We start from the raw sequence: 16,653 nt of genomic DNA on the forward strand, positions 1-16,653 counted from the left end.
CAAGAAGTGGACCTTGTGAAGAAACAAAAGTCAGCAGCCAAGCCAGGTAGTGTTTATATAAACCCACGAAGCCCCCCGCGATGAGGGCAGTGTCAGAGCGGGTAGCAACATGAGGGCTGACAAAGGGCTAGGGAGATGGGGAGGGAGGAGGCAGGAGCAGGAATAAAAAAAAAAAGGAAAGACAACAGCCCGACCCAGCGTGACAGCCCCCAACAGCGCAGGCCAAGGTCGCAAACGGGGATTTCGGCACACATGGCAGGGCCCGGCTTGGCGGGGCCTGTCATTGGGTGGCTAACAAGGCCGCCTGCCGCATTTGGCACAATTGCACGATCGATCAAAATTGCCCGTTTGGGATGCCCTCAAAAAACAGAAAACTACGCCAGCTCAGGAATCAGGAATTTGGTTGGTGGAAGACTGGGCCGGCCTTTGATGACTTATCACTATTCCCTCTTTCTGCCCTCACCGAGCATTGTCTCTAGTCCTAGCTCTCCCGTCCTGCTGCCCCGTTTTTCGTTTCGATGCCCTTACACAAGCCGTCCTCGGGCGCCCTGGTAATGGGAGACGTGGAGGCCCTGGAGCCGCCTCCGTCCCACTGCCGTCCTGCCCTGTAGGCCCGCCGTCTCTGCTGCGTGGTACGTAATACCTCGCGCTAGGTTTCCCCGTCCGGTGGGCTGCGAGGACGGCCCTCGTTCAGCTGGCTCCGCTTCCCGGAGGTGTTTCTAACCCCGGGCTAGGAAGATCGGGTGTAGTCTGCCGATCATGAAGAATGCACCCGCTAGAAAGGTACCCAGCTAGCGCGTCTGTGGCCCTTCCTTCAGCTCTCCCACCTGCCGCCTCCAGTGGACGGTTGGGTGCAGAGCATGCCTTGCCAGTTCCACACCCCTTACCCACCGCCAACACCACCTCCTCCCAACACACGTCACGCACGTCAAGCTCGCTCCTCGGGTCTTGCACTTGTTTCTGCAGCTATCCGATTTCCTCCTTCGAGTTTGCATACCTCTTTCGTCCACGCCAAGCGCTGTCGCCCGTCGTCGAGAGGCAGAAAAAGGGCAGGGCTCTCCCTCCTCGCCCAGGCATCCCTGCCCTGTCTAGTGAATTCCGTCTATATGGGTTCGTGTCTTGTCTACTTTGTGTCCGTTCTGGACCCTCCTGCCCAGTATCCAATCGCAGCGCCCGCTGGGCACCGTCCTGGACATCAGGCCAGGGCGTTCAAGAACGGGGACTGAGTTGTCCATCACCTGTGCCATCTGCAAAAAGAACAAGGCCTCCCGCTCCTGCCACATCTTCTCCCTTGGGCGACGGCGAACATCCCCAAGTCCCACAGATCCAAATATGGCCTCGACACCCAGAACAACAGCGCCACCAAGGCAGGCGCCGCTCTGGGGCATGCCCGACAACACCTGCACAACAACCGACGTAGGCGACGCCGCCGCCGCCGCCGCCGCCCTGCCCCCCGTCGGGGAGTACGCCATCGAGGCGGACGGCGTCCGGGTCTTCTACCGCCACTCGGGGCCGACCGACCCCGGCTCCCCCACCGTCCTCCTCCTGCACGGCTACTCCAGCTCGTCCTACATGTACCGCGGCCTGATGCCGTACCTGGCCGCCTCGGGCTACCGCGTCGTGGCGCCCGACCTCCCGGGGTCGGGCTTCACCGAAGTGCCGCGCGCGCGCCGCTACGCCTACACCTTTGCGTCCCTGGCGTCCACGCTCGAGGCCTTTGTCGACGCGCTGGGGCTCGGCCGCTTCGCCATGTACGTCTTCGACCACGGCGCCCCCGTCGGCTTCCGCCTGGCGCTGCGGCGGCCCGACGCCGTCACCGCCATCGTCAGCCAGAACGGCAACGTGTGCGCCGAGGGGCTACGCATGCCCTTTTGGGAGCCCATCGAGGCGTACTGGGCCACTGCTAGCAGCAGCAGTAGCAGCAGTCATCGACAAAACAGGGCGGAGCAGTGCAGACAGGCCATCAGCGGCGCGCTCGAGCTCCCGACCACGCGGTGGTGCCGGTCGTGGGGGCTCCCGGCGGACGTGAGCGCCGAGCACGAGGCGGCGCTGGCCGAGGCGTGTCGGCTGGACCAGGCGCTGCTGGACCGGCCCGGGGCGAAGGAGGCGCAGCTGGACCTGTTCTACGACTACCGCACAAACTTGGAGCTGTACCCGCGCTTCCAGCAGTACCTGTACGCCAGCCGCGTGCCAGTCCTGGCCGTCTGGGGCCGCAACGACCCCATATTCGCGCCCGAGGGCGCCCTCGCGCTGGGCAGGCACGTCGAGGAGTTTGAGATGCACTGGCTCGACGCGGGGCACTTTGCCTTGGATGGGAACGAGGCGCAGGTCGCGGGCCTGATGCGGAGTTTCTTTGACACGTATTACGTTTTTAGTCCTTTTTAGTATGGTCGAAGGAGGCTCCTTATTTATTATAGCTAATTTCGGCAGCATAGCGAATCTGCTTGCTTGGTATCACCGTAGAAAATGGGATTGGTTGGGCTGGGCGGCGTTGGGACAGGGACTGTATTATGGGGGCTCATCTTGGAGGGCTTTTTCTAAATCTCATTTTTATCTTTTTATCTCCTTTTACTACCCCGAGTGTCTCTTGACCACTGACCACAAGCCAAACACACCAACACATCTAGACTGCCCCTGCTTCTCCTTGGCCTCAAACGTCTTCTTGTGCCGAAGCTGGCACCACTCCCCGCAACTGATGGGCTCGTACCTGGCCGGGTTGTCCTCGCTGACACAAGTAGGCAGGACGGCGCACGTCTCGTTGAAGTTAAAGCCAAAAAAGAAGGGCATCGAGTAGCGGTCGACGGTGCTCCGGTTCCAGACGCGGTGGACGGTGGACCTGAAGCGGTCGTTGGACAGGCGCATCAGGAAGTCGCCAATGTTCACAACCAGCGTCCCCGGCACCGGCGGGACCCACACCCACTGCCCCGCGCCCGTCAGGACCTGCAGGCCGCCGACGGCGTCCTGCCACAGCAGCGTGAAGCACTGCAGGTCCGTGTGCGACCCGATGCCCACGTCCTCGGACGACGCGGCCTGCGCCGCCGTCATGGCCGGGTAGAACTGGAAGACGCCGTCGGCGCCCGGGTACGTCACGAGGCCGTCGAAGTGGCGCGCGGGCAGTCCCAGCGCGAGCGCGAAGACGCGCATCAGCCGCCGCGCCAGCGCCAGGCACTCCTGCCAGTACGCGACCAGGGCGTCCTTGAACCCGTCCAGGTGCGCCGTGCCCTCCCACACGAAGGGCTCGCCGCCGCGGATGTAGGGCGCCACCTCGGGCGGGATGTTAGCGTCGTCGTAGGCAGCGGCGGCGGCGGCGGCAGCACCAGACCCCGCGGCGGCGGCGGCGTGCGCCGGGTCGTGGCGCGGGTGGTAGCGGAACGTGAAGCCCTCGCGCAGGTCGCGCGACTCGGACGGCGACAGCTGGCCCGACGACCGGGGCGACCAGCCGCAGTAGTACTTGGACTTGGCCATGACCACGCGCTCCTTGAGCTCGTCGGGCTGGCGGAAAAAGCGGCGCACCTGGGCCTGGGCGGCGTCGACGCGCTCCTGCGGGATGCCGTGGCCCAAGATGTAGAAGAAGCCCGTGTGCTCGGCGGCCTCGCGCACCCGGTCGGCGAGTTCCCCGAGCGCCGCCTCGTCGTCGGACCGCAGGGCCGAGACGTTGATCACGGGCACCTCGTCGGGCCGGCAGTCACGCGGCGGCGTCTTGAGCACGTCGCGGAACACGGGGCCGTAGGCGGTTAGGAGCTCTAGCTTGTACGTCTCGGGCGCCGGGGCGACGCTGGCGCCAGTCGCGGGGGTCATGACGGCTGCGGAGGCCATTTTTGTGAAATGAGGTGGAGATTCCGGGGTTGGATTTTTGGGATGCGGGGATGGGGAAGGTCAAGAGGGAGGCACCAGGTATGGGGTATAAATCCATCGCGGCGAAAAAACATCAGGCCGACTTCATCGCATGGCCCTCCAAGTCCGATCAACGGAGGCCGGCGGGAACCGACAATAGCAGCTCCCTGCGCAGCACAATATCCCACTTTCAGGACTGAATCCTTCAAATTCAAATTTCCCTCTATTCATCAACAATAAATGCCATCGATAGGGGATCCCGTCAACGCCACTCAGCCAACGTCGGTGGTCGGATCCGACGCCGAGCACGGAAGCGGGGAACCGCCGGGCCCACCGAGATAAGGGCGAGCGGTGCCCCGAAAAAAGCTGCTTTGGTGACTGCTGTGTAATGAAAATAGGTCGGCAGCCACGATAACATACCCCGTTTCCGCACCGCCGGGACGGGTTGCTTATCGCCAGTGGCTGGGAGGGAATATGGATTGTATCTGTTTCTGAGGAGGGCTGCATGTGTTGCGGGGAGAGTAGTATCTTTAAAAAGGTTGCGGGCTGCTGTGGCGTGCAGGTCCATAAAGTCTATCTCCCAAAGGCCCGGCCTCCAGATCCCTTCCCACAGACAGCCAGACAAAAATGGGCCTCCCCAAGCTCCGCCTGCGCGTGGCCCGCCCGCCCGGCGCCGACGAGGTCCGGGGCCGCGACGCCCTGCTGGACAACGAGGACCTGCGGCCCCTGCGCCTCGCCGACCGCACCTGGGGCTTCTGGACCTACTGCACCTTCTGGTTCTCCGCCGTCGCCACCGTCACCAACTGGTACGGCGCCGCGGCGGGGCAGGCCCTCGGCCTCGGCATGTGGGAGTCGCTCGCCTGCGCCACGGGCGGGCAGCTCCTCATCGCCGTCGTCATGGCCCTCAACGGCCGCCCGGGCGCCACCTACCACGTGGGGTTCCCCGCGGTCAACCGCGCCGCCTTTGGCGTCTTTGGCGCCCTCTGGCCGACCCTGAACCGCGCCCTCATGGCCACGGTCCGGAACGGCGTGAACATGGTGCAGGGCGGGCAGTGCGTCCACGTCATGCTGCACGCGCTGACGCCGGCCGTTGCGGGGGTTGCCCAACGCCATGGGCCGCGGCTCGGCCCTCACGAGCGCCGGCATGATCGGCCTGGCCGTCTTCTTCGTCGTCACGTGCGGGTTCCTGCTCGTCCCGGTCCCCAAGATGCGCGGGCTCGTCTACGCCAAGCTGGCCGTCTTTGCCGTCTCGGCCACGGCCATGCTGGCCTGGACCGTCACAAAGGCCGGCGGCCTCGGCCCCGTCGTGAGCCAGCCGGGCACCGCGCAGGGAGCGAGCGGGCGTGGCTCATTGTCCGCTTCTTTATGCTTGGCGCTGTTGCAAGTTTCTCGTCTCCTCCCCCTCTTTCCTTCTTCATAAAGCCCAAAACACTCAAACATCCATCTCCCCCCGCAGAACTGCGCAACCTTTGCCAACAACGCCGCCGACTTCCAGCGCTACGCCAAGAGGCCCTCGGACGTCATCCTCGGCAACGTCGTCGGCTTCCCGCTGTCCAACTTCCTCGTCGGCCTCGTCGGCGACCTCGTCTGCGCCTCGTCCCAGCCCATCTTCGGCGAGCTCGTCTGGAACCCCGTGACGCTGCTGGACCGCATCCAGACGGCCGACTACACGCCCGCCAACCGGGCCGGGTGCTTCCTCATCGCCCTGTGCTTCGCCTACTCGGCCATGTTCTCGTCCATATTCGAAAACTCGCTTCCGGCCGGCAACGACATCGCGGCCCTGCTGCCCAGGTACCTCACCGTCCGCAGGGGGTTCTTCGTCTGCGCCACCGCCAGCCTGGCTCTCAACCCGTGGTACCTGCTCGGCTCCGCGGCCGTGTTTGTGTCCTTCATGGCCTCGTACCAGATCTTCCTGAGCGCCATCACGGGCGTCCTGCTGGTGCACTACTACGTCGTCGCGCGGGGCCGCCTCGACATACCCGCCTGCTTCACCGCCGACAGGGACGGGCCGTACTACTACCGCCACGGTTGGAACTAGCGCGCTTATGCTGCCTACAGTAGGTTCTTTTTACCCATCTTTCCCTGTCCACGGCCACAAACGTACTGGTTCTAACAAGGCGGGTGCACAAACAAGTCATCGGGATCGCCCCCAACTTTTATAGAGCATCCCGTGAGGGTTTGGGCACTCCATGTCTGAACCCTAGCTTGACTGTCGTGTCTCGTTGCAAAATCTATAACCGCCTACCTATGTTGCCACCTACCAACACAATGCCTGAGTTGTGTTTCTTGCCTCGCACCCATCTCCAAAAATGTATGCCTGATTACGCCCAATGAACCAAATACCAGCGCAACACTACGAAAAGTAACAAAACAAGACAAAATAACTGTTCCATGGACAAGCTTGTTCATAATGGCTTGTTCGGCTGCAGGCCTCCACACATGAAGGAACAAGCTTCAAGCATATCCCACAGGATAATGACAATAGTTAGTCATCCTCCGAGTTGCGCTTCCGCCGAAAGCTCCCAAAGCGGCGTTTCAGCCCCTCCGTGATGCGCTTTCCTGTGGTGTTGCTCCTGCGCATATCGTTGCCAGGGGTGCCGGAACCGCCTCTGTCCGGACCCATGGGAGGAGACAGCATGTTGGAACGTGAGCCGCTCGCTGCGGCACTGCTGATGCTCCGTTGCCGGACCTGCGCGCCGAGGTCCTTGCGGCTAGCGTCATTGCCCGAACCGTGAGCTGACGACCGCGGCTGCATCTCGTAGACGCCATTGCGGCCACTGGTGCCCGAGCCAACCTCCTTGCGCCGCAATGCCTTTTTCTGTTGGAGATCGCGCTCAATCGTGTAAGAAGGTTCACCCTTGCCCTTGAGATCATTAGGGTGGTAAGGCTGATAAAGGACACGTCAGGTTAGCGCGGCTTCACTTGATACAACACGCGACCGCATCAGAGTCTACTCACAATGCCGTCCCATCTCTTATAAGCGCCGCCGGGGGCGTCCGGCTCGCGCATAAGATCGGCACCCTCCTCATACTTCATGACGTTGCCGGTCATATCAACACCGCCTGGCGGGATCATGGCCGTCCCTTGCAGAGGCACGTGCTTAACAAGCGAGTCCTGGATGTACTCCTTGGGCGTCGCCTTGATCGCCTCCATGTTGGAGTCCTTGACGGCCTCAACTGGCGAGTACATCTTGTTAGTGTTCCTCGAGATGAGAGTAGCGTCGTAGGGTCCGCCATGGTGGTATGTGCCGCCGATCGTGTCGAGTCCGTCAATCGTGTCCGTGTCCGGCAACCGCGTCTTACGCAGGTGCGGAGCGCGGTCAGCGGCGCGGACGTCCCGCTTGATCATGTCGAGAGGGCGGTGCGACATGTCGCCAGGGAATCTCTGGGTGAGCGATCCAGAGCGCTTGAGGCCTCCTCCAGTCTCCAGGCCCTTTCCTTTGTCAATGCTGGCGCTGCTGCTACGAGCGTGGCCCGATGCACGGTTTTGATGGGCCGAAGGGGGCTGGCGAACGGATTGGCTTCGGCCGAATCCAGAGTTGACGGGAGACCGGCTATCCGAGTAACGCGGCGGGTGGCCGCTACTACTGCTGCGGCCGAAAGCAGGCCTGTTGGTCGCCTGTCCGTCCGAGGGGATCGCAGGCTTGTCAGAGAAGGGGTTCTCTGGCTGGAAGGAAGAGCGGCTCGGGCTGGTTGAGCTCGGCGGCGACGGATACGGGGTCCGTTTGGTGGTTTTGCCCGTGTTGGGGCTCTTGTTCTCGTTCTTATTGAACGAGACGCGGCGACACGGGGGACTGGCAAAGGAGCTTCCGGGACCACACTCCTGGCTGGGTTCAGGGGCAGTCAATGGATCCAGAATGTATTTTTTGGCCTGCGTGTTTGGATTAGCGTCGTGCTGATGTGTGTTATCCTAAATAAGATCAAAACGACAAGCTGCAACGTTGACATTTTATCAACGAGCACCGCCGTTCCCAGATCGGCCATCCTGCCCGCTCTGATGGGCGCCCGTTGCATTGGCAGGCTGCGGAAGAGTGACGCAAACGGTGGATAGCGACTGGTGCGAATCGACCCCAGCCACTCGGCTTTGGAATGTTTGAATGCGGTAATCTGACAGGGCACCGGCACAGCGGCCTGTTGCCATGGCTGTTGATAACACACGGGTCGGGAAGCTTAAAAAAAAGTGGAAGACCAGTGTAGATCTTGCAATGCGTGGTACCATGTCTTGGCCTGCCGAAACTGTGCGGTTTTGGCGGCCAACAGTCTATGATGACATGGGCCTGGAAACCACCAGTTCTGTGCAAGGGCTGGGCCGCTTTGGATTTTGCTAGGCCCGTCTCGAAACAAGAAACGACAGGGACCAAACAAAAACGGAAAATGAACTGACGTACCCATTGTTTATCAATGGAGTCCGAGGATTTGCCCATTTTGGCGGTAGTATTGGAAACAGACGGCGCTCCCAGGGGTCGATGACGACGTCGTCGGGCCCGGTCGGTCCGAGCCAGGCACAGCAGGCAAACAATAGCTCGCCGGTCGAAGCCACAGAGCTTGCCGACGCTACTGCGCCGTCTCACCAAGGGCTGGAGTTGGACACTGGGCCAGGCTATGCGGCGTCCGGTAACAGGGCTCTAGCGCGATTCGAGATTGGCCTAGTCGGCTGGCAGCCAACGGTGGGGGGGAAGCCTAAAGAGAAAAAGGTTCGGACGAGAAAGTTGAGGCAAAGACGAGATGGAACTGGACAGGTCGGAACAAACGACAGAGGGCGCCGGCAGCCACCATAAAAAGAAGAAGGCACAACGGGAGGGAGGGGCGGACCTTTCAGCCATAGGAAGGGTAGGTTGGCTTGGAGGGGGCAGCTGAGGTCACTTTTCGCGCCGAGCTTCCGTTTCGTCGGGTGACGGGGGCTCGTCGCTCGTCGCTCGTCGAACCTCAATCCTCCATACCCGCTTCCAGTGCGGCCTGGCTTCGGGCGCGGCAGGTACTTCTCTCTTTCGGTGGTGACTGGGCCAGACCCTCCCCTCCCTGTCCGTACACCGTGTGTGTGCGTGCCTGACTTCCGTCTACCGGCCTTTCCCACCGCTCACCCGCATTGCGTTGCTGGGGCCGACTGACTGGTGCAAGGCAGCAGCAAATCCGGCATTACATCCAATTCCACCCCACCTGCCTTTGTCCGCGGCCCCAGCCTCGATGCCATTGGCGCAGCGGCAACCGCAACCCGGCGCAAAGGTGCGTCGCGGTCGAGCTTTTTCTTTTTTTTTTTTTGGCTGTCGGGAGCAGCCCCATTAGAACTAGAGGTATTCACTTGAGGAAATCGCCCGGAGCCTGCATCAGAGCCCGCCGTCCCCCAGTCACGGCTGCTTTCGAGCATCATGCAAGCAGCAGAGGCGCACCCCTGCATTGCATCTGCCCCCACGTCGAAGAGCTGGCAGGGCTCGACTGGGCAGCTACGTCATCCGCCGACAAGGGGCCGAGGCAGGGTCTGCCTTGGCTGGCGCCTGGTGGCAGGTGGATCGAGTTTTGCTTCTGTCACGGCAGCGAGTGAGCTTTCTTCGTGTCTTCGTGGGCCAAGCCTTGGGAAGTCTAGAAGCGGTGAGACAGCTGGGTGCGGGTTTTGATTGCTCCATGAGATGTGCCATGTTCGATTGACGGATTCTTTCCCGGTTGGCTTTTTTGTCGGCTAGTGACGATCGTCAAGAGGGAATGGAAGTGATTTGAACGAGGTGAAATGTTGGTATACAGGAGAAATTCGACCCGTCTAGACTCATAACCGACGCGACATATTGGAAAAGTTCTCGTCGTGTGATATTGTATAGCGGTACCGAAGATGCAATGCCAGGAGTAGACTGTTAACTCTATCTAGCATATTGAAGCTGACGTGGAGACAAACAACCAAATCTGCAGCTTATGTCGCACGAGATTTAGGCAAACGCAAATCAAAAGCCACCACTGTCAACAAACCCACAACCCCAGTAGCCCATGTAACCCTGGTCTCACGCAAATGTCCTTGGTCGAGTACTCGTCCGACTCCGGGTCCGAGACCGAACACAAGCCGGAGTCATGCCCGGTCGCCAAGACGGCGGTGTTGGGAGTGGCCTCGACCGGCGGCGGTGACCGGCCCTCGCTTCCACCCCTCCCGCCGTCGTTCCACGACCTCTACGCCTCGACCGTCCGCGCCAGCGCGCGCGACGACCCTTCGCTACACCAGGGGCGGACTCGCCAGATCCCCCATGTCGCGGGGAACTGGCCGAGCCATATATACATCGAGTGTGAGGAACAAACATCTTTTACCTGTATATATATATGGTAATATGGTAGCCAAGTCGCCCTAACACCGCGCCAGGGTTCCCAACGCAAGAAGAATGTGCCACGCTCGCCTCCCTCCTGGACGAGCTGCGCTCAGAGCTGGGCGGCGGGGGTGAGGGTCCCTCGGGCGGCCAGCAGCTGCACAGCTTCCTGGCCAGCGACCTCGGCACGCCGCTGCCGCTGCACATCAGCCTCTCGCGGCCCTTTGTCCTGACGACCGGGGACAAGGACGACTTCCTGCGCCGCCTAACCGTGGCGGTTGAAGGCCAGACGGCGGTACCGAGGTGAGAGGAGCCCGGTTTTGCTTCCGACTGTTCTAAAACAGGCGCCTGGAGAACAAGGAAACAAATTCATCCCCGTCCGGTAATCTCACACACACACGCGCGCGCGCGCGCGCGTGCGCAAAAACAATCCCACAGGTTCGCAGTCCACCCATCCGCGCTCTCGTGGCACCGCTCCCCCGACTCGAACCGCGCCTTTCTCGTCCTGCGCGTGCGCGAGCGCGACGACGACGGCGACACCAACCCTGGCCTCGCCGCCCTGTTGGCGAGGTGCAACGCGCTGGTGCGGCAGTTCGGCCAGCCGCCGCTGTACGCGTCGTCCTCCTCCTCCTCGTCGCCGCCGTCGCCGGCCGACGACAAGTTCCACGTCTCGGTTGCCTGGTCCTTCGCCGACGTGACCGAAGACCTGTGCGCCCGGACCGCCGCCGTCTACGGCCGCCCCGGCTTCCGGGACCGCGTGGGCGCCCTGCGGATCCCCGTCGGGTGCATCAAGGTCAAGATCGGCAACGCCGTCGCCAGTTTGGCCCTCTCGGGCGGAGGCCCTCGACGGCCCGTGAGGCAGAATCTCTTTGGGATATAGTGCATTAGCAACAGAAATGTGCAAAGCCGTGATAAAACTTTTGTTGCCGAGGTATATACATCTCGGGCGAGATTAGGTCGTGCTGTATGTACAACATTGCGAACTGTCTGCGACAAATCCCGCCGCTTCGCAACAAGACCCCTCGTCCCGGAAAGACATAAAAACAAAGCTAAAACCGGACGGCATCCGTGCTGTCGTCAAGCCAATACTACCCAAACGCCAAAGAGCCATGGTAAGCATGATGCAGAGGCCAATAAAAATGCAGGCGTGACTTTCGCATAACCAGATAAATCATCATCGCCCTTCAGAGCTCGTCCAAGTCTGGTCGGTTGAGCCTGTAGTCGCGCAGTGGAACCGGCAGCCCGATGTAGAACCTCCAGAACCGCGTGACTTCGGCACTCGCAAATTCCCAACTGCAGCAACCGTTAGACAAAACTCAAAAAAAGATAAGAGGGGTATCAGAGCGAGGCAAAGGCAACAAGGACTGGTACTTACGCCATAGAAGGGAACCTTATCCATCCTAAAATCACGTATTTGAACGCCTTGTATACCTGGTCCACCTCGTTTTGGAGACTTTCCGATATGGTCTCCGTCCTGTTGAGTTCGGGCTCCTCGTGCGCCTCGTCGTCAATCTTGGACGACGGCGCACTCGCCTCGGGGCTGGGCTCCACGGGGTCGACCACGTGGTGCGGCTTCCTGGCGCGATCTGGAATCACGTCGACGGGCTGTTCCTCGGGGGGCCCGCCTGCGCCCTCCTCCTCGACCATCTTCCGGAACCGCGTGATCGCGCTGAGGGACGAGCTCAGGCGGGCGTATGTATTGAACAGCGCGACGAGCTCGGTGCGCTTGAGGCTCGGGACCCAGTCGCTGTCGTTGTCGAACTCGAAGAGCACCTTGAGCGCGGCCCCGTAGCCCGCCGTCTGCAGCTTGCCCCAGAGCCGGCACTTGTCGCAGCCGACGCAGTCCATGAGCCGGCTCACGTTGCGGAACCGGTTCCGGAAGTCCTCCTTGAGCGACGGGCCCTCGCCATTCTTGAACATGAGCGACTCGTCGAGCGTCTGCGGCACGCTGGCCGCGCCCTCGGTCACCGCCAGGACCTTGGCTCGCGTCGCCGCGTCCTGGTCCGGCTCGCCCGTGCAGAAAGTGTACCCCTGAAGGTGGGGGCCCAGCTTGGCCACGGCCCGCGTCACGAGCGCGTAGTTGAAGTAGAGGTTGCTGATGCGCTCAGGGAACCCGTGCAGGCGCGCCTTGTAGCACCCCACGTTGGGCTGCCACTGGCCCGTCGTCTGGTTGAGAAAGTCCCAGCAGAGGTGCGTGCTGATGCTGGCGTGCATTCCCGACATGACGCGGTAGAAGACGCGCTTCTCAAGACACTCGTCCTCGTTCTCGAGACCCGTCTTGGCCACAAAGGGCGTGTTGGGCTGCTCCGCCCGGTGTTCCTGTAGCACCTGCTGCCGGCCGGCCGCGTCGAGTACAGACTTGAAGTCCATGGCGGCCGGGTTGCGTCGCGATGAGGCCGCCGCCGACTTGCCCAGTTGCGACGCGCCTGGGAACGACGAGCGCTGGAAGCAGTTCTCCCGGTACACGGCATCCCAAACCTGCGCCGCTCCGGCTCCGGCATAGCCGGTGAACCGTTCTGGGTTCTTCAGGAGGCTGACATAGTCGCCCTTTGCGGCGGCGCTCTCGTCCTCGGGCACGCAGTAGTCGCGCTCGTCGCACTCGTCGTCGTACTCGACCACGCAGCTCTCGCCGACGCCCTCGCCCAGTCGTCCCTGCAGCGGCTTCTTTGGCTGCTCCTTCTGGACTTTCTTGCCAGGGTGCTTGACTAGCGGGCCCTCGAGCTTGCCTAGCTCGCTGGCGCGCCAGACCGCCGGTATATCCTCCTCATTGTCAAGCGTCTCGACGGCGCAGGCGATGTTGCCGCACATGCCATTTTCGTCATTCCAGAACGGGCATGTTTTGTGAAACAGGTTGAGTCTGTAGTGTGAGAAGAAGTCGGTCGTGCGTGTCAGGTCCTCGATGGTGGGCTTGAGCTTGCTGTTGAGGCGCTCTAGCGTAGAGTATGAGGCGCATGCGTCCGAGACTATAGCTCGGGGTGATATCTGATAATAGTGGTAGGTCCTGTTAGAAGCTGCGGCGTATGAGGGGAGCTGTCCGTCGGGGAGCGCGGGCTGCGACGGAGGCGGCGGCGGATACGCCTGAAGGGAGCCCCCGACAGCACCCTCGAGTAAGACAAAGAGACAAAGAAGGCTAGAAAAGGTTGTGGCAGCGTACCGCGCAGGCATCTTGAGGGCTTTGGCACTGGCCTGGAGGGCACCAAAGCGCAAATACGGTGAGATAAAAGAGTTGCGATGAAGACCACATGGTGCTTCAAGTCCCGCGTCGAGCGGGAGGGGCGGCTGTCTCGTCGAGTGTATTTAACCGGTCGTGGTCGAAAGTGAGGGACGGGTGTGTACTCCTGGATGTCTGGTTAAGGCAGGCCAGCTTGCGGAGTCTGCACTGCCCGAAGCCGAAGTCAAAAACGCCAGGTGGATTTGTCGCGGAGACAAATTTAGCACGCTTGGCACGCAGTCGAGAAGCTTGACAGCGCGTCCGGTCTGAAACCCCGTTTGTCCTGCTGCAGCAGATGCCGCGGCTGTGGATGCACGAGAAGGTTCCAGCGAATGACCCCTGCGTTCCAGATCGGAGGGGCGCGCAACCGCTTTACTGCGGTCGAGGCGGCGTGGATCGGCGGGATGGCGCAACAAGCAGCTCGGCTTTGACGGGGTCGCAGCCAACAGTATTCGCGTGCTATTGTGGTTCCAATAACCTCCAGCTTTGGCTTTTTGGCAGGGACAGACCAAATTGGACCTGGCAAACTGTCCAGGCGCTGCTCGAGAAGGGCTGGCGGAGGTTCACACCCCGGAGCTTCCAAATTGGAAATGCCGACCTGCTCAGACGGGTAAAAAATGAGGACACGCAAACGTGTTGATTGCTAGATGAAAGTGGGCGGCGGTGGTGCAACTTTGATTAATTATAGAAATGAATCGAAGAAAGCATCAAGCCGAGGCCATGCCAATGGAGATGGGTTTGCCAGCTTCTTATGGCTTTGAATTATTATTCGTACGTGTTTACAATGGAGGCCGCGCATGTTGTCAGACCTGGGCATTTCTCAGCCCGGAGCGCAGTTGAAATCTGGCCAGATGGGAAATCAGCAGATGATGGCACGAAACGTCAATCCTTTAGGGGCTCGCCTATGTTGTCAGCCAACCCGCCGCCAGCTAGCTGTCTGGTCCGAGTCCCACTGCCACAGCTTCCTTGGCGTACAGCTTCCATTCCCGTCACCGAAGCTAAACGCATTGCCCAAATGTATTCCACCAAGTCCCAGGCGCGTCTTGTCAGACATTGTGGCTGTTGGGTGTGATGCAAAATCGCCCCATTTTCCGTCAACTCAAAGAGGCTCTGTTCGGTAGCCGCCCCCTCCCTGCTGGTGGTGTGAGAGCCAGGAGTGCCAGCCTTCCACCTAATAATAGCCCGCCCCGGCCATCGCCGAATCAAGTTCTTGTTCCCGTCACGGCGGCTGCAGTAGAACCCCGGAAAATCCAGAAGCCGCATCTGCGGGCACACCACACCATGCGCCAGCTCCCGAGTCGGCTCGGCTATTACACATTAGACGCATTAAACCCCCGACCACCGTCATCGTCCCGGGACAGCTCCAACAAGAACCCGACTGATCATCGTACATCCGCCGCGACACTGCATATGGGAGTCAAGTTATATACTGGACGACTAGACTAACAACCCGCCTTACCAATTTTTCTCCTTCCCGCGCAGTATCGCAAGACTCTTCTCGAAAAACGTAGCGTACATCCTGGCTTTGTGTCTTGATGTCCAGTCCGGTGGTGGTCAAAATGATCCCCAAGATGCATGCGCCAACTGACGACACAACCTGGAGCTCCTGTTGGGTAAGGGTTGCCCCTCCCCCATGGCAGAGAGGACCGACCCCCTGCTCCCCCGCCATCCGTCTTGGGTGGCCGACGGAAGCTGCCGCAGAAACAATGTCGCGCTCACCGATGCGTTTTCGTCCCAAAGTCGGGCCCCTTAAAAAGAACAATGATCTCCCTCGCAGTATGCCAGTTGGTGTCAGGATGAAGAATGATTCCCAAGTCGATAACTTCCATCAGTCTAGTGGAACGCGCGCGCTCGCCGATGTCGATTTAGGAAAAGGCCGTAAATTCGTGGCTGCATTATACCCGTACATTTCTGGTCGATCTCGTCATGTGGCCGGTCGTAGGATGCGTGATATTGACAGGCTTGTCGGATCCTGGGAAACAAAGTCCCCCAAGCTTCGTGGTCGTGTGGGCGTGGCATGCATCACTGCGCCGGAGGTTGGTAGTTCAAGGGGCGCCTGCAAGCATTTAGTGTGTGAGTATGGGTCATTTGCTGCCCTCGGCATCCTCCCCGGATCGTCGCATGGGCGCCTTCCCATTTTCAGCCAGCTGCATGGATTTGGCGGTGAGAACTCACTTGAACAGCAGGATGTGCGGCTCTGGCTCATGCACCTCGTAGTGCTCCCATCCAAGACTCTGCATGCCGTGTCAGTTCGCGCGCTGGCTTTGAAGTGAGCACGAGGGCCTTCTCACCTGAGTGATGCCCATGCCTCGCCACTCGTCCTCCCATAGCAGCTTCAGTGTGCCCTTTGAGCTGTCGTGATAGTCCTTGGGGATTGCTTTCAACATCGCTTTCGGGAGTTGAACCTGGGGTGGCGCGTGTAGGGTTAGCATCCACGGCCCATTGGCATCGCTGTCGTAACCGCGCGGCTGTTCGGAAGGCGAAGGGCAGGCGAAGGGCAGGCGAAGGGCATATTTACATGTCTGTACTCGTACTCGGAGTCGTTGTATCTGCAAGACAGCGAATCAGCACGCGACGCGGCACGGGGCAAGCATCGACGCGCATTCGGGCGCTTACCGTGACGAGTAATGAATCGAGTCGATAAACTCCTCCAACCTCTCGCGTTCCCCGTCAGTCAAGGGACGAGGCTCGACGTTGCGACGAGAGACATCTATTCCCATCTCGTTGTATTCCGGCTGGGGAGCAGGCGAGGATTTCGACATGGCAATCTCTGGTCTCGTGCAACAAGCGGTTGTTATGCGTTTTGGTTTGGTGTTTATTTTCGGAACCAGTTGGACGAGCAGTGATTTGGCCGAGGTCGGCACGCGACGTGCGTGAGGGGTCCAGCTGTGGACGCGGGAGTCGAAGGGGCCGAATTTGAAGTAACGCGACAACAGACGGGCGCGAGATAAACAAAGAAAGAAGGGAGAGGTTGCGACAACAGTGCTCAGGCCCAGTCCAGGAGGGAAATTTAAAGAGCCCGGGGGCCGATGGGCTCGGGGAGGGAAAGGAGAGGCTCCAAAAGCTTCTGGTCTTGTCCGGTGTGGCTCGCGCTGTCGAATTGAGGGGCACCGATTGTGGAAGACTAAAGAACTGCTGCCCGCCGCTCTCTTGGCCGCGCGGGCAGGTCCACCCGGCCCAAGTAAACAAACGCACCCCACTGGCGAGAGGCCCGTGCACAGGAATCCCAGACCGTGGCATCACCTGACCACTGCACTGGAGTCATTTTCTGCGTGTGATCAATGGAACTTGGTAGTATTGAGAGATATGATGGATGCGGCTAAGCGGG

General features: G+C 60.6%; 8 protein-coding genes across 8 annotated transcripts; 4 read left to right on the forward strand and 4 right to left on the reverse strand.

Moving 5' to 3' along the window:
• The first annotated feature begins 866 nt into the window (after window positions 1-866).
• Window positions 867-2,634, forward strand: GGTG_00805 (twin-arginine translocation pathway signal). Its single transcript, XM_009218556.1, has one exon. It carries the CDS (start codon window positions 1,333-1,335, stop codon window positions 2,383-2,385), a length of 1,053 nt encoding a protein of 350 aa, XP_009216820.1. The 5' UTR covers window positions 867-1,332; the 3' UTR covers window positions 2,386-2,634.
• GGTG_00806 (hypothetical protein) lies at window positions 2,496-4,074 on the reverse strand. The gene has a single exon (XM_009218557.1). It carries the CDS (start codon window positions 3,814-3,816, stop codon window positions 2,572-2,574), a length of 1,245 nt encoding a protein of 414 aa, XP_009216821.1. The 5' UTR covers window positions 3,817-4,074; the 3' UTR covers window positions 2,496-2,571.
• A 150-nt stretch (window positions 4,075-4,224) lies between these two features.
• On the forward strand, window positions 4,225-5,872 carry GGTG_00807 (hypothetical protein; the record flags this gene model as incomplete). The annotated part of the gene is made up of 3 exons (XM_009218558.1): window positions 4,225-4,886; window positions 4,972-5,140; window positions 5,291-5,872. Exons 1-3 carry the CDS (start codon window positions 4,462-4,464, stop codon window positions 5,870-5,872), a joined length of 1,176 nt encoding a protein of 391 aa, XP_009216822.1. The 5' UTR covers window positions 4,225-4,461.
• Window positions 5,873-5,957: 85 nt separating this feature from the next.
• GGTG_00808 (hypothetical protein) lies at window positions 5,958-9,192 on the reverse strand. The gene is made up of 3 exons (XM_009218559.1): window positions 8,222-9,192; window positions 6,793-7,704; window positions 5,958-6,721 (listed from the first exon to the last, which is right to left on the reverse strand). The coding sequence occupies exons 1-3, from the start codon at window positions 8,255-8,257 to the stop codon at window positions 6,320-6,322; spliced, it is 1,350 nt and encodes a 449-aa protein (XP_009216823.1). The 5' UTR covers window positions 8,258-9,192; the 3' UTR covers window positions 5,958-6,319.
• GGTG_00809 (hypothetical protein) lies at window positions 8,300-9,711 on the forward strand (the record flags this gene model as incomplete). Its single annotated transcript, XM_009218560.1, has 4 exons — window positions 8,300-8,500; window positions 8,784-8,808; window positions 8,952-9,056; window positions 9,179-9,711. 4 exons carry the CDS (start codon window positions 8,300-8,302, stop codon window positions 9,370-9,372), a joined length of 525 nt encoding a protein of 174 aa, XP_009216824.1. The 3' UTR covers window positions 9,373-9,711.
• Window positions 9,697-11,319, forward strand: GGTG_00810 (hypothetical protein). The gene is made up of 3 exons (XM_009218561.1): window positions 9,697-10,096; window positions 10,171-10,417; window positions 10,553-11,319. Exons 1-3 carry the CDS (start codon window positions 9,829-9,831, stop codon window positions 10,992-10,994), a joined length of 957 nt encoding a protein of 318 aa, XP_009216825.1. The 5' UTR covers window positions 9,697-9,828; the 3' UTR covers window positions 10,995-11,319.
• Window positions 10,969-14,161, reverse strand: GGTG_00811 (endoplasmic oxidoreductin-1). The gene is made up of 3 exons (XM_009218562.1): window positions 13,269-14,161; window positions 11,490-13,096; window positions 10,969-11,407 (listed from the first exon to the last, which is right to left on the reverse strand). The coding sequence occupies exons 1-3, from the start codon at window positions 13,356-13,358 to the stop codon at window positions 11,299-11,301; spliced, it is 1,806 nt and encodes a 601-aa protein (XP_009216826.1). The 5' UTR covers window positions 13,359-14,161; the 3' UTR covers window positions 10,969-11,298.
• GGTG_00812 (cyclin-dependent kinase regulatory subunit) lies at window positions 14,092-16,463 on the reverse strand. Its single transcript, XM_009218563.1, has 5 exons — window positions 15,942-16,463; window positions 15,844-15,874; window positions 15,617-15,730; window positions 15,501-15,559; window positions 14,092-15,381 (listed from the first exon to the last, which is right to left on the reverse strand). Exons 1-5 carry the CDS (start codon window positions 16,085-16,087, stop codon window positions 15,348-15,350), a joined length of 384 nt encoding a protein of 127 aa, XP_009216827.1. The 5' UTR covers window positions 16,088-16,463; the 3' UTR covers window positions 14,092-15,347.
• Window positions 16,464-16,653: the final 190 nt, after the last annotated feature.

This window comes from Gaeumannomyces tritici (assembly GCF_000145635.1).
Source record: "Gaeumannomyces tritici R3-111a-1 unplaced genomic scaffold supercont2.1, whole genome shotgun sequence".
NCBI classification, from domain to species: domain Eukaryota; kingdom Fungi; phylum Ascomycota; class Sordariomycetes; order Magnaporthales; family Magnaporthaceae; genus Gaeumannomyces; species Gaeumannomyces tritici.

Bases quoted from the DNA above. Each gene is read 5' to 3' on its own strand.
- GGTG_00811 (XM_009218562.1), bottom strand. From the start codon at position 13,358: ATGTGGTCTTCATCGCAACTCTTTTATCTCACCGTATTTGCGCTTTGG. The intron at 13,097-13,268 runs GTACGCTGCCAC...CACTATTATCAG, and splicing joins GCCCTCAAGATGCCTGCGCG to ATATCACCCCGAGCTATAGT. The intron at 11,408-11,489 runs GTAAGTACCAGT...CGGTTGCTGCAG, and splicing joins ATAAGGTTCCCTTCTATGGC to TTGGGAATTTGCGAGTGCCG.
- GGTG_00806 (XM_009218557.1), bottom strand. From the start codon at position 3,816: ATGGCCTCCGCAGCCGTCATGACCCCCGCGACTGGCGCCAGCGTCGCC.
- GGTG_00812 (XM_009218563.1), bottom strand. From the start codon at position 16,087: ATGTCGAAATCCTCGCCTGCTCCCCAGCCGGAATACAACGAGATGGGA. The intron at 15,875-15,941 runs GTAAGCGCCCGA...GCTGTCTTGCAG, and splicing joins TCGATTCATTACTCGTCACG to ATACAACGACTCCGAGTACG. The intron at 15,382-15,500 runs GTGAGTTCTCAC...AAATGCTTGCAG, and splicing joins CCGCACATCCTGCTGTTCAA to GCGCCCCTTGAACTACCAAC.
- GGTG_00810 (XM_009218561.1), top strand. From the start codon at position 9,829: ATGTCCTTGGTCGAGTACTCGTCCGACTCCGGGTCCGAGACCGAACAC. The intron at 10,097-10,170 runs GTGAGGAACAAA...ACACCGCGCCAG, and splicing joins GAGCCATATATACATCGAGT to GGTTCCCAACGCAAGAAGAA. The intron at 10,418-10,552 runs GTGAGAGGAGCC...ACAATCCCACAG, and splicing joins GGCCAGACGGCGGTACCGAG to GTTCGCAGTCCACCCATCCG.
- GGTG_00808 (XM_009218559.1), bottom strand. From the start codon at position 8,257: ATGGGCAAATCCTCGGACTCCATTGATAAACAATGG. The intron at 7,705-8,221 runs GTACGTCAGTTC...CCAAACACGCAG, and splicing joins ACTCCATTGATAAACAATGG to GCCAAAAAATACATTCTGGA. The intron at 6,722-6,792 runs GTGAGTAGACTC...GTCCTTTATCAG, and splicing joins ATAAGAGATGGGACGGCATT to CCTTACCACCCTAATGATCT.
- GGTG_00805 (XM_009218556.1), top strand. From the start codon at position 1,333: ATGGCCTCGACACCCAGAACAACAGCGCCACCAAGGCAGGCGCCGCTC.